The sequence below is a fragment of the Coptis chinensis genome, chromosome 8 (assembly GCF_015680905.1).
Source record: "Coptis chinensis isolate HL-2020 chromosome 8, ASM1568090v1, whole genome shotgun sequence".
NCBI lineage: Eukaryota > Viridiplantae > Streptophyta > Magnoliopsida > Ranunculales > Ranunculaceae > Coptis > Coptis chinensis.
This window is the reverse complement of record NC_141463.1, coordinates 89707090-89720539: the sequence shown is the minus strand read 5'-3', so window position 1 is coordinate 89720539 and position 13450 is coordinate 89707090. Positions and strand designations below refer to the sequence as shown.

The window sequence follows — 13450 nt, the reverse complement described above, 5'->3', positions numbered from 1 at the left end:
TTGCATACCAAACAATGACATGATGCCACATTAGTAAACAAAAATGACATGTCAGCATTTTTTTACCAGAATTTGACCCATGGTTGTCACCTGAAAGAAAAATCATTATACAATGTACTAATAATAAAAAATAAAAATAAAAATAAATATCTAAATTGCAAAAAATTGTATAGTATGTTGTACATTTTTGCCCATTAAGTGATAGTAAAAACCGTCTCCATTTAAACTTTCATAGTACTTCATTTTTTTTTTCTATCTTTAATTGTCTTTTCCTCAATTTTTGAAAATCTATTCTGACAATGAACAATGTATAATCAAGAGGACTTCCTATATCCATACCTTATTAGTGAATAGAATAACTTCTTGTTCTCCCATGATCAAGTCAATAGCAGTAATTATTTGATCTCTTATATATATGTTAGTGTGAAAACTAGTTTTGCTATAATTTTGCAGCAAAAAACGACTAAAAAGGGTATCGAACTTTACAAGTTTTGACAATATGAGGACTAAATTTTTTTTTTTCGGTCAAATTGGGGACCAAACTTTTCAATTTTTGCAATGTGGGGACATGTGTAACATAGCATCTAAATTTCTCACAGTGTTTCACAATTGGAATTAATTTATATGGTCATGAGATTGTAGTATGGATGTACTTTGATAAGAAAGTGTATAACAATGTATGTAACTTGTGAATTATGAAACACCGTGTGAGAAATTTAGACTACATGTGTAACTAGTCCCCACATTACAAAAATTAAAAAGTTTGGTCCCCAATTTGACCGGAAAAAAAATTTAGTCTCCATATTGTCAAAACTTGTAAAGTTCGATACCCTTTTAATCGCTTTTCTTTTTAGATTTTTGAGTTATATATATATATATATATATATATATATATATATATATATATATATATATATATATATATTTTTTTTTTTTGGGGACAAAATCTTAACATGCTATTCATTTAAATGAAGGAAAAAAAAAAAAAATATATATATATATATATATATATATATATATATATATATATAATAGATAGATATTAAAAAATATATTTTGTTGGATTGAAATAGGTTAGCCACAATTTCAAGACAAACTTTTTCATATTGTGTTTTTCAAATATTTGCAAGCTTGTCTAGCAAGTAGTAGCAACTCCCACACAGAAGATACCTTCGGAAAAGAAATGTGGCAAGTCTGCCCACGATATGGCACGGAATAACAAGACCATGTAGCTAGTGTTCATCATGAGCAAGGAGGAGTCAGTCAATTGTGTGTTATTTACCTATAAGCTACAATATAATCATGCCCTATTTATTATTTGAAGTGGGTATAATTCGAAAATAAATTGTGTCAATTCTTAACAAATGAACTTTATCAGAACTCAGTCTTCGATAACTTGCGGAGCCACTGCATTATAAGGTAATGAAGAATTAAATTATAAATACCTAAACTGGTTAACACACACATTATTAAAAAGAAAAAAAAAAAAAAAATCTATTTAGACTCTCTTAATGAAACTTGACATGAACACAATAATGTGGAACGACTGAATTTTCCTTTTGTTTCCATATTAGAGTTGACAAATGGATGAAAGAAAACCTAATGACACTCCCCCATTTTTTTTGGGACCTAAAAGTTGGACTTAAAAACAAAATCCCATGTGCAATATGGTTTTCCTAGCCTCCTAGAAACAAAAAGGTTTAAATGAATCCAATAAAAGAAGAAAAAGTTTCTTTGCCTCTACTGTCGAGGGAGAGATTTCCCATCAAGGAAGTACTTGATAAGTGTAAGTGCTCTGGTGGGTTGATAGCTTGGGACCTGATGACCAGCTCCTCGTACTGTAGCAAATGTTAAGTCGCCCTTGTACACTATAGTGTATCCACCAACCTGTGTAGTAATGTAAGAAAAAAAAAAGAAGGATAAAACAACATGTTTTCAGCATATATGTCCCATTATAACAGTAGGCGTTGATGTATATATATTTCCGCTTTACACATTTGCAGCCGCTTGATGCAGTATATGCTTAAATCGAATATTAATAGAAATAGGTCGAGGGATCAAAATGAGCAAATCTCTTTTCTTTATAGTATCAATCAGTGCCGGCTCGTCCATAAGGCGAGTTAGGCAATTGCCTAAGGCCTCGAGTGAAAAAAGGCCTCAAATTTCCACAAAAATCGCACTATGCAACATAAAATTCCTACTAAATAGCCAATAAATCTTACTAAAAGATTTTTGGATGCTACAAAACATAATACATATCCCATACAAGTCTCCTAATAAAAGGTAATAATTCTCCTTCTCTTATGTTAAAAAGAATTTCCGAAAATATCTCAAATTTCAAATGGTTAAATTTTCAATTTTCCATCTCTATACTATATCTCCACAAATGATAAGTCTAACCTGCACCTATGAGAAACAAATTAATCAAAATAAGCATGAATTTCAATTCTATTAGGCAAAGAAAACTTGCTATGTAGTGTAGAATTGCAAACAAAAAAATGGAGTAACTGACTTAAAATTTGGTTTGGAAAAAGGCCCCAAGTTCCTAAAGTTTTTTTCACACTAGGGCGCCCCCGTATCAATACAACATAAACGACCCCAATTAAGAAAAAAATTCAATAGCTCTTGACTTACTGTAACACTCATGTTTTTTTAGTCTCATTTTTTTTAAGTGATGAAAACTTATTGTGACAACTCTGATGTATGGGTAGATCTACATATGAGTTCAGACTCTAGAGTCTAGATAAACCCAAGTATTGGGGGGAAACCCCAATTTCCTAATTTTTTTGGTCTTAAATCCATTCGGAATTTGAATTATAAATAAAAAATGCCATCACTTATTAATAAATTTGGAATAACTACTTTTACCTAAATTTAATTTTGGCTCAAGAACATTGACCAGTTTTAATTTTTTTTTTAATATTCCAATTGTACCCTTCACTCTTTAAATTATGGCTCAAGGCTGGACATATGTAAATTCATATTTACATAGAAAAATTCTTAATTAAGAACAAACATGAAGAAAAAAAAAACCTTTGCAAAATCGTACTTACCTATGTAATTTTATATTTATATAGGAAAATTCTTAAACAAGAACAAGTCTAAAGAAAAAATAGCCTATGAAAATTCATACTTACATATGTAAATAACTCATATTTAATTTACATAGGATAATTCTTTTTCCATAAGAAGCTTGAAGAAATAATAGACTATGAAAATTCATATTTACATAAGAATATTCATAATTACATAGGAAAACCATGAACAACTAGGAAGAAAAAATAGCTTATGTATCCAGAATTACATAATATTTACATATGAAAAAATAGATTTGCATATATGTCAAAATTGTAAATTTCTTCATTTGTAGATTTCTTCCATTTGTTAATTGATTATTTTGTTTTGGTGATTCCACGACTTTCTTGTTTTGTTTTGTCATGTAATTTTGGATTTACAAATTACAATAGAAGAAATTTCAGATATGGAAAAAAAGATAGAAGAGGCATCAATGTTTATTAAGGGAAGTTTCAGAATTGAAATTATAGGGAAAATTATTGTCCTTGGGGTGTAATTCAGTTGTGGCATGGAGTTATTGCCAAATTATTGTTCGGCTTTGTCCTTGAGCCATAATCTCTGACCTTTCCTTCATTATGGACCTAAGCGGCTAAGCCTCTGACCCATAAGTCAAGTCATTTAGGATTCCCATAAGTCTATAACTGCTTATTTATCTTTTTTTTATCCTCTGGGCTCTAGTCGCTAACTAAACAAATGGGTTTAAGAGCTCATTCACCAATATACTAGATTACTAGTTCTAAGGGCATCTTTAATGGAGAGTGGAAAAATCCACCTCCATATAGGCGCATTAGGATTATACACTCTATCTAAATCCCAAATACATAAAGTGTATATTTACTATTTGTGGCTATTCCAATGGTAGGTGGAAGAAAATGTGTAAAAATAGATAGTAACGGACTTAAACTGTCACAGCCCATTCAAAATAATGAAAAATAACGGATTTGGTCCGTCGCAAAAGCTTAAAACAAATAATGGTCCACTTTCATACATTATTCAAAGTAACATCCGTGTTTTGTAATAAGTTGTAAATCACTGAGCAACGGACTTAGACCGTCGCAAACAGAAAAATAAAGCTTCAAACGTGAGTTGAAGTGATGTCCGAGTTTTTAAGTTAAACAGACGTTACTTTAAGTGACGTCCGGGTTTTTTTTATTAACTAATAGTGGGATGGGGAATTCCCCACCCCATCTATTGACTAATAACTTATTACCTATGATATACAACCCCCATTGGAAGGAATTTTTTTAGTATTTGAAGTGTAAATTTTACACTTTATACTGTTTACACCCCCTATTGGAGATGCCCTAATATGTTTGGATCTCACAAATCGCATCATGTACCACTACTACGTTCATTGTCTAGCTCTAGACAGTCTAGACTAAGAGGAATCCTCTTTTTGTCTTGGGAAATTATCTTCATTCATTTGTCAATCTAAAATATAATGGGATTTATTTATAAATGTCTGGCTCAAGACAAAAGGTATTAAGAAAATATTGCATACTCAATCTATAGTTCAAATGTTCAATGCATCCATAGACTTGAGACAAAATTTCTTAAGAGTGGTGTAACTTTGGAGTCACTATAAGCTAAGCAGTTAAAATCGGTTTTCGAAACTAATCGGTCGAAGAGCGATATGCGGTTAATCGGTTATATCGGATGTATATATTTGACGTTTTCAAAATATATAATAGTATAATCATACCAAATATTTTAAACAGTGATCCGAGATACAACAAAAAATATCAAATTCTCATAATCACATCTAACTAACTCAATTTTAGAGTACTACAGATATGTCAAACACAAAAATTACGTTAAATATTTAAAGGAATAAGGGGATTGAGAAGCGATAATATTTATTAGAGAGATAATACAATAATTTGTATATTTAACTTTCGTTAAGGAGGGAAAAATAAGTAAACTCTTAGCTTTGTGTATTGATTGGGTTCTATTATTATTAATACGGTTTAAGAATCTAATTCGTTAATTTTACGTATTTTTTTTATGGAGAACCGATATTTTCAATAATTTTTTTTCTCGGTTTAGCGAGAAATTGGTCATCTCGACCGATTAATCGGTCAATTCGGTGATTAAATCGGTTCGGTGAGAAAAAGTTAAAAAATTGGTAAAAACTAATCGGTTTATGAGCGATACGCGATTAATCGGCCGATATATCCGATATTGATAGCATAGACTATAAGGTGGAGTTTATATAACCCTCCATATATATATATATATATATATATATATATATATATATATATATATATATATATAATCCTTCTCTAAAAAGCTAACTTAAAAATAAGTATGCAAGTAAAACTTCACTTAGAAAATGAATTCAACCCTAATATTTTGTGGTTATGAAGCACTCATCATCAAGATTATCTCCACAAAATTTTAACATATTTGGAAACCTCTAACATAGATAAAAATTGTTGTTATTTTTAAAAAGAAATCTAATAGTCTAGAAATGTTGAGTTTTTGCAATCATTTTTTCCCAATATTAGAGGTTTCCAAATTAGTTGAAATTTTGTGGAGATGATCTTAATGTTAAGTATGTCATATCCACAAAACATTAGGATTAAATTCATTTTCTAGGTGAAGTTTTTACTTACATACTTATTTTAAGTTAACTTAAGTAGCTACTTTTTAGAGAACATATATATATATATATATTAGAAGTACATACTTATTTTAAGGTAAAATAAGTACGTATTTACATAAGTAAAAATTTATCTAGAAAATAAATTAAAATCTATTTTCTGGAGGATATGATATACTCACCATAAATATCATCCCTATAAGTACGTATTTAGATAAGTAAAAATTTATCTAGAAAATAAATTAAAATCTATTTTCTGGAGGATATGATATACTCACCATAAATATCATCCCTAAAAAATTCGAACTCATTTGGAAACCTCTCTCTCTCTCTGAAGTACATACTTATTTAATACGTAAGTAAAAATTTATCTAGAAAATGAATTAAAATATATTTTTTGGAGGATATGAGATACTCACCATAAAGATCATCCCCACAAAATTCGAGCTCATTTGGAAACCTCTAACCTATAAAGTTGTTATAATTTTTTTTTAAATATAACAGTCCAGAAATGTCGAGTTTTTGCAATCATTTTTTGTTTAGGTTAGAGATTTCCAAATGACCTGAAATTTTGTGGAGATGATATTTATGGTAAGTATATCATATCCTCCAAAAATTAGGTTTTAATTCATTTTCTAGGTGAAGTTTTACTTACGTATTTATTTTAACTTAAAATAATTATGTACTTCTAAGAACAGGACTAGCCCGTAGGTCTATATATATATGGGTCAAACTACGTTGACATCTTATTTTTTATTTTGACATCCACAACTTACACAATGAACTAAGGGCTGATTTTTTGTAGAGAAGATATTACCATGGATATAATCTCCACCAAACTCGACTCAATTGGATATGTCTAGCTTTATTAAAAATAGTGTTAAAATTGTGGACCGTTAGATAAATATCGAACTTAAACACAATTTTTGACAAGGTTAGACATGTTCAAATGTCTTGATATTTTGTGGAGATGATCTCTATTTTATAGAGAACATATTCCTATAAAATCAGCACTTAGTTCATTGTGTAAGTTGTGGATGTCAAAATAAGATGTCAACGTAGCTTGACCCATATAATACGAGCAGGTTTTGTTTACCACACTTTTTATACCATGGTTTATACCACATCCCCTTACAAGATGAGTTAAATGCTAATAATTTGTGGATATGATCTACTAACCATAGATAATATCTCTACAAAAAATAATCTCATTTGGAAATCTCTAACCTAGTTAAAAATCGTTGTTAACTTTAAATTTTTTTTAACGGCTCAAAATTTTCTAATTTGCAACCATCTTTTGACATAATTAAACAATATCAAATGAGTTGAAAGTTTATAAAGGTGATCTTCATAGTTAGTTGAACACATCCACAAAAAATTAGGTTATAATTCACGTTCTAGGTAAAGTTGTAGGACATGGTATAAACTATGATATTAAAAGTGTGGTAAACGGAACCTGCTCTATATATAGGGCTACAGAGCAAGTTGAGTTTTTCAACACTACATGAGAACCTAAAATTATTCATATTTCATAGTGCCAAGGTTACTTTCATTAATGGCATACACTGTCATGTTATCTCCTCGAGGTTCAACTAGAAACTTGGAAAGAGGTGAAATAATATGCATTGTCTAGCTTATTTTTAATAACTGAAGAAAATTGATGAGTTAAATGTTGACATATATGAGTTTCCCGAGCCTACTATAATATATTAATAGAATTGACTATTCACATAAGTTCAAGTTTATGGAGATATTGACAATTTAACATTAAATGTCTTACCTCTCCTTTGACGAACCAAGGATGAAATTTAGTCTTTAGGGGAAGCTTTAGCTTATTCAATGAATACCTGGTTGAAGTAACTGGTACAATGCCATCTATATCACCACTGCATTCAAGGCCAAAGGATATTAATTAACATCGATAGGTTCGAATTTACATGACAAAGATACGATTTTGGTTGAGTCACAAATGGATGCAGGTAAGTTGAAAGGAATAATCACAATCCATGAATCCCAACCACCAAGTACATATACTTGCCATTTTCACATACAACCCAATAGAATGTGTCTAACAACTGACTATTCACCACAGGAATGTTTGCAAAACGTTGGGCCATTTTCACATACAACCCAATAGAATGTGTCTAACAACTGACTATTCACCACAGGAATGTTTGCAAAACGTTTGGCCCCTACGAACATAATCATGTTATTTTCCCATGTGTATGATTACAAACATGCAATAAATCAAGAATGACACTATGTTACAAAGCATTTGGATCCCTAAGATTCTCCAAACTACGTGCCCACACATTACAATACCCTAGTCTGAGTGTGCACACACTACATGCGATTTTTTTCAGTCTGTATTTTATTTTAACAATTATATTTTCAATGATCTACATTTTACTCCTATTTTTATATTTTAATTAATTTTCTAAAAGTAAATTGCAATAAAAACATGAAAATTGGGTGATGATAAGAAAAATCAGTTTTGCATACAAAAAATTGTGGGTGAAAATAAATGACTACATCAAAATATTGAAGTGGTTGATTCAAATAGTGGATGGGGGTCCTTAAAGATTTGGGCCGATGGCTAATAAAGTCCATGTAGATATAACCCAACATTAGTTCATATTCTTATGAGTGACACAAGTGACACGTATATAGTCAATTAGGTTAGTGGGCCCTTAGGAGAAAAAGAAGAGTTTTTATTTTATTTTATTTTTTTCCCTCTCACAGCTTTGACGCCCACATTGCCCACAGGGGTGACATGTGTCCAATAAAACAAAAAAGACTACAAACAAAATAAAAGAGACTAACTCTTCTCTCTTTACAGGCTACCCACGTTTTCTCTCTCCCTCTCCCTCTTCCTCTCTCTCATTACTTTAAAACTTTACTCTCACAACATTCCCGACCGATCATATATATCCCGACCGACTACCAAATCTCACCATCCAAACCGGCTGATCAAACAACGAAAATTGTCCCACCACTACCAAACCCACTAATTTGGATCCCTTTTTAGTTTATTATTTAGGTGTGGAAAAAGTCATTGGCACTAAAATAAAGATGTCTAGATCAAGAGGAGGCTGTCGAACGAGAGTTCGGTGAGAATATTAAGCGGGTAATTTTTGTGTAAGGACCAACATGTTTTGTGTTATTTTTGTGTACTTGTAGAAAGGATACAGGGTACCTATTCAAGAACAAATGCAAACCATTGTCAAGAAACAATCTTCTAAAGACTATAATAAAAATGCAAACCATTTTTATTCTAAAGACCATTGTCAAAAATGCAAACCATTTTTGTGTAGTTGTTGGAATTTGAATTTGAGAGAGAGAGAAAGAGAGTTTATTGTATTTTTAGAGTTTTTATTGTATTTTTTTCATTGTTGAACTTTTTATTGAACTTTTTATTAGACACATGTTGCCCCTGTGAGCACTGAGGGCATCAGAGCTACTCGAAAAAGAAGGGTAAAAAGAAAATATACTAACCGTACACCTGATATCTAATCTTCCACCTTTCGGTTTGTTTTAGATTGGTTGGACACTTTTTAAACAGGTGGGTTCCTTAGAAAAGAAAACAAAAAATATTGTATAGTTTCCAAATATACCCTTAGAAACATATGATGAACGTATTTATGATTGAAGGATACAAATGTAGTTAGACCCTGCGAAGTTACTGACAACTTGGGAAGCCATTATTTGAGGCTATCAGTTGGAGCTACCAACAATTAGTTTTGTTTTTGTGTCAGAAACAATTTATGGCCGACTTATTTTCTTCCGACTTATTTTCTTCCGGTGACTTATTTATGATGAACTACTTTAAAATTTTTGGCTCCCATCTACATGCTCTTTATCTTAACTACTTAAAAAATTCTAGCTCCCACCTACAGTACTGCAATTTTAACTATTTTAAAATTTTCTACTGGAATAGTACTATAATATTTTTTTTTTATATGTGACTCTTGGTCCATTTTTTGTGGTAATTTTGCCCAAACTTTTTAAATTTAATAACTGTTTTGCCCTGATCTTCTTTTATAACTGTTTTGCCTCTCTATGGATCATTAAATTTTAGATGCGTGTGTTTAAGCCAGAGGTGTGTAGCAGCTGCATCAGACTAGTAGTGCTATAATATTTTTTTTATGTGTGATTCTTTGTCCATTTTTTGTGATGATTTTGTCTCTAACTTTTTTAATTTAATAACGATTTTGCCCTGATCTTTATGACTGTTTTACCCCTCTATTGATCTTTCGGTGATTTCAAATGTGTGTGTTTAACCCAGAGGTGCTACTTCAGACTAGTTTGATGTTTATTTCCCTGAGAGTTGCCTTTTCCTAAATATTGACATAGATTACTACATTAGAGAAGACGGAGACCTACATACTAATACTAAGAGCAAATTTATTAATTACAAGGGTATGCCCGTGCCTACGGCCCGCAGACCTCGACGCCATCGCAAGACTATCACTATCCCTTTAACAACTCGGTCTGAAACAACTTCGTCGCACCTTTAGCAATCCAAATAAAGGCAAGGCGGCCCAATTGCCCATTATCCGTAAGTCCAATAGTATTAATTCAATTGTGTAGTACCATGTCAAATTTGGAGGCCCAACCTTGACTTTTGGCTAATCCTATGGTATTGATTGTAGGGTTAACTAGTATTACACCCCCCCCAGATGAGTCAATTAGGATTTCCCCCCACTAGATGGAAAATTAGGGTCTCCCCCCTAAATACACACAAAAAAAAAGTCAACCTGCTCATCTAGTAGGGGGATAACACTAGTTCATCCTTGATTGTATTTAACAAAATTGCACAAACCCTCCAAACATTTGGATCTGCCAAATCATATTTTGATGAGAATGATTATGTACTATTGGATGGGGCTTTTTGGGCCCCACACTTCTCTATTTTGTTAGATAGAAAAGATTGAATTCTTGTTATGAACTAAAATAGGTAATAATGATGGAAGCAAACTGACCTGAACACCCACACACGAAGTCCATTGGCCATAAATTCCTGTAAGAGTGGAATTATTGTGGATGGGGCATGTTGCCACGTAGTTATAACGTCACTGAGATTTTAAAAACTTGTCAAGTCGCATAGGAAAGACGATAAAACAAAGGTATATCATGCTTAATATTAATGGTTATTAATTGGAGAAGTAGCAATTTGTATTGAGATTGTATACCTACAAGATTCCCAATCATAGTTAAGTTTTGTGACATTTGCATGAAGAGCTGTTTGTACCTCTGGTGTGTTGAGGTAAGCAGACACATAATTATCACTGCAAGGATCGATGGTTCCCTGCATAAAAACCGTAAGTGATCCATTTACACTTCTAAAGATTATAGTTAGTTTGATGATAAAGGAAAGAGTGTAATCCAATTGATTCTATACCGATGCTTTCTTTGGCTTATCAGTGAGATTTTTCAAGTGACAGGTCGGTGCATAGATGTTGTAGATATCAATTAGATTGATGTTATTATTAGCTTCAGTTATCGCGTCGGTGCATTGCTTGGGTTCATCAGCCTTCGGGGCATATGGAGAGAAATCAGAGAAATCACAGTATTTTTGCACAGCTTGATTGGTTTCGTCAGACAAAAGAGCATGTGTCCAGAGGTATTCGTACATGCCTTTCTCATCAGTATTATCATTGATTACAGCATTACCAATCTGCATCAAGGAATTACATGTTGACAGTGACTCCTAGAGTCCTAGTATTGTTGTAACACCGCAAGGAATAAAATATACATCAGTCAACAAAGTTGTTACTAACGCGCAAGTTTCCATGGTCAGAATCTAAATAATTAAACTTATTTAACAAACATGAAAAATAAATTGAGATTAAGTGTCATACGATGACCCCTTTGAGATTGATAGTAGTCTTGTTTTCCAGCTTGTTATGTCTCACGATGTTATGCGCAAGCTGAGGAACATAATGCCCGGCGTAACTCTCTCCCGAGATATAGAAATCCCTGTCTTTATATTCAGGAAATCTTTTAAGCCAATTCAGCAAGAAAACATAATTATCATCCGCGGTCATTTTATCTCCACTGTTTTTCAAATCGGATGTTGTATTCGTGTATGAGAAACCTACTCCAGCAGGGGACTCCAAGAACAAAACGTTTGCAACTAAAATCCCCATATAACAAATAATTAGAGTTAGAAGTCCGTAATGAAACAGTGAAATTGTTTTAACTGAAAATCTAAATCAATATTCTAAACTTAAGATAATTCTACCTTTATTCCATGCATAAGGATTCTGCTGAAGCGTTTTGCCATCGCTGGCCACTCGGAATGGTCCAAGCTCCTGCATTGCTCCATAAGCAAGAGAAGAGCAACCTGGGCCTGAATACACATAAACAAAAATAAGTCATTCTCATTAAGATCCTTATTGGTAAACAACATCAGATTACTATTAAGTACATTGAAGCAACATATTACAGCATTAGTGAGAATAAATCAGGCCAAATCATGTACCTCCATTGAGCCAAAGAAGAAGAGGCTTAGATTCTTTTGAGTGCTCAGCCTCAGTAAAGTAGTAGTAGAAAGCGCGACCAGCCTTTTCATCAACTGTAACATAGCCTCCATACTGAGCAAAGTCCACATTGTGAGGTTGTCCAGGTAACTTCTCAATCCTATCATTTTCCTTCAACCCCTCTTGTGAAAGAACTCTAGTTTCATCAACAACCTGAAGTTCATCATAGAAGTTTGTGTCAATTTTCCTCTCTCTCTTCATTTTGTAAAGGCGAGTGAGAGCAACTCCTTGTCTAGCATGAATTGTTTGTGTAACAAAGAGTGAAAGTAGAAGAAACGAGATAAGAAATTTGGCCCTCATGGTCGCTATATATAGAAGTTTTCAACAGAGGAAAAATGAACATGCAGTACTACTCTACTTGAACTTTGCTCTTATAAGATTTTTGTTGCTTTGAAATCCCAAAGAAGTTTCGAACTGTCAACATCTACAGAGCACGTTGTCGTATGATATGATTAGATAACTATATTGGCTAATACTCCACTCAATTGAAGGTTCGTTGTCGTATGCTATGATTAGATAATACTCCAATCAATTGAAGGTTTACATGTAATTACACATCGAACCTAGATGGAATCATGTCCAGGATTATTGATTTGACTAATGAATCTTGGCTATTGTATGTAATTACACATCGAACCTAGATGGAATCATGTCCAGAATTATTGATTGGACTAATGAATCTTGTACACGATTGGTATGTAGATATTTATATTTTTTTTCGGTAAAGAGGTAGATATTTATATACTCATTAGGATTATTAGTTGTCATGGGATCGGAAGATAAAGTGCCCAATCAATAATCTTATTCTTATCTAAAAAAATCAAATATAACCTTATATAATTAAGTAAGGGTCCGACTATTGCCAATTACTAAATTGTTTTTGGGCCTAATAAATGTTTGGCAAAATTGCCTTCGCCATATAATCATAATTTATAAATCCACTACAATTCGTCTTCTCCAAACTTTCTTCCAATTCTATTCTTGAAAATCTTAATCCTTCTTAAATAGGCTCTATATTATGATGTACAACGTTTTATACATTCATTAATCCTTTTTAAAATTCTTAATAGGTAAAAAGTATAATGTTTTATACATTCATTATGCGCACATTATAGCCACATTTTCGACATACAAATGAATTAAGGCCTAGTTTTTTGTGGAGATGATCTCCCCACCATGAAGATCATTCTCACAAAAAATCATAATATTTGGATATATCTAACCATGT

General features: G+C 32.2%; 1 protein-coding gene across 1 annotated transcript; it reads right to left on the bottom strand.

Annotated features, from left to right (window-relative positions):
* Window positions 1-1508: 1508 nt before the first annotated feature.
* On the bottom strand, window positions 1509-12578 carry LOC147484154 (serine carboxypeptidase-like 40). The gene is made up of 8 exons (XM_086577802.1): window positions 12165-12578; window positions 11925-12032; window positions 11542-11816; window positions 11082-11357; window positions 10873-10988; window positions 10663-10755; window positions 7461-7566; window positions 1509-1887 (listed from the first exon to the last, which is right to left on the bottom strand). The coding sequence occupies exons 1-8, from the start codon at window positions 12520-12522 to the stop codon at window positions 1741-1743; spliced, it is 1479 nt and encodes a 492-aa protein (XP_086433928.1). The 5' UTR covers window positions 12523-12578; the 3' UTR covers window positions 1509-1740.
* Between the last annotated feature and the right edge of the window lie 872 nt (window positions 12579-13450).

Bases quoted from the DNA above. Each gene is read 5' to 3' on its own strand.
- LOC147484154 (XM_086577802.1), bottom strand. From the start codon at position 12,522: ATGAGGGCCAAATTTCTTATCTCGTTTCTTCTACTTTCACTCTTTGTT. The intron at 12,033-12,164 runs GTACATGATTTG...ATGTGTATTCAG, and splicing joins TCTTCTTTGGCTCAATGGAG to GCCCAGGTTGCTCTTCTCTT. The intron at 11,358-11,541 runs GTATGACACTTA...TCCTTGATGCAG, and splicing joins TCAATCTCAAAGGGGTCATC to ATTGGTAATGCTGTAATCAA.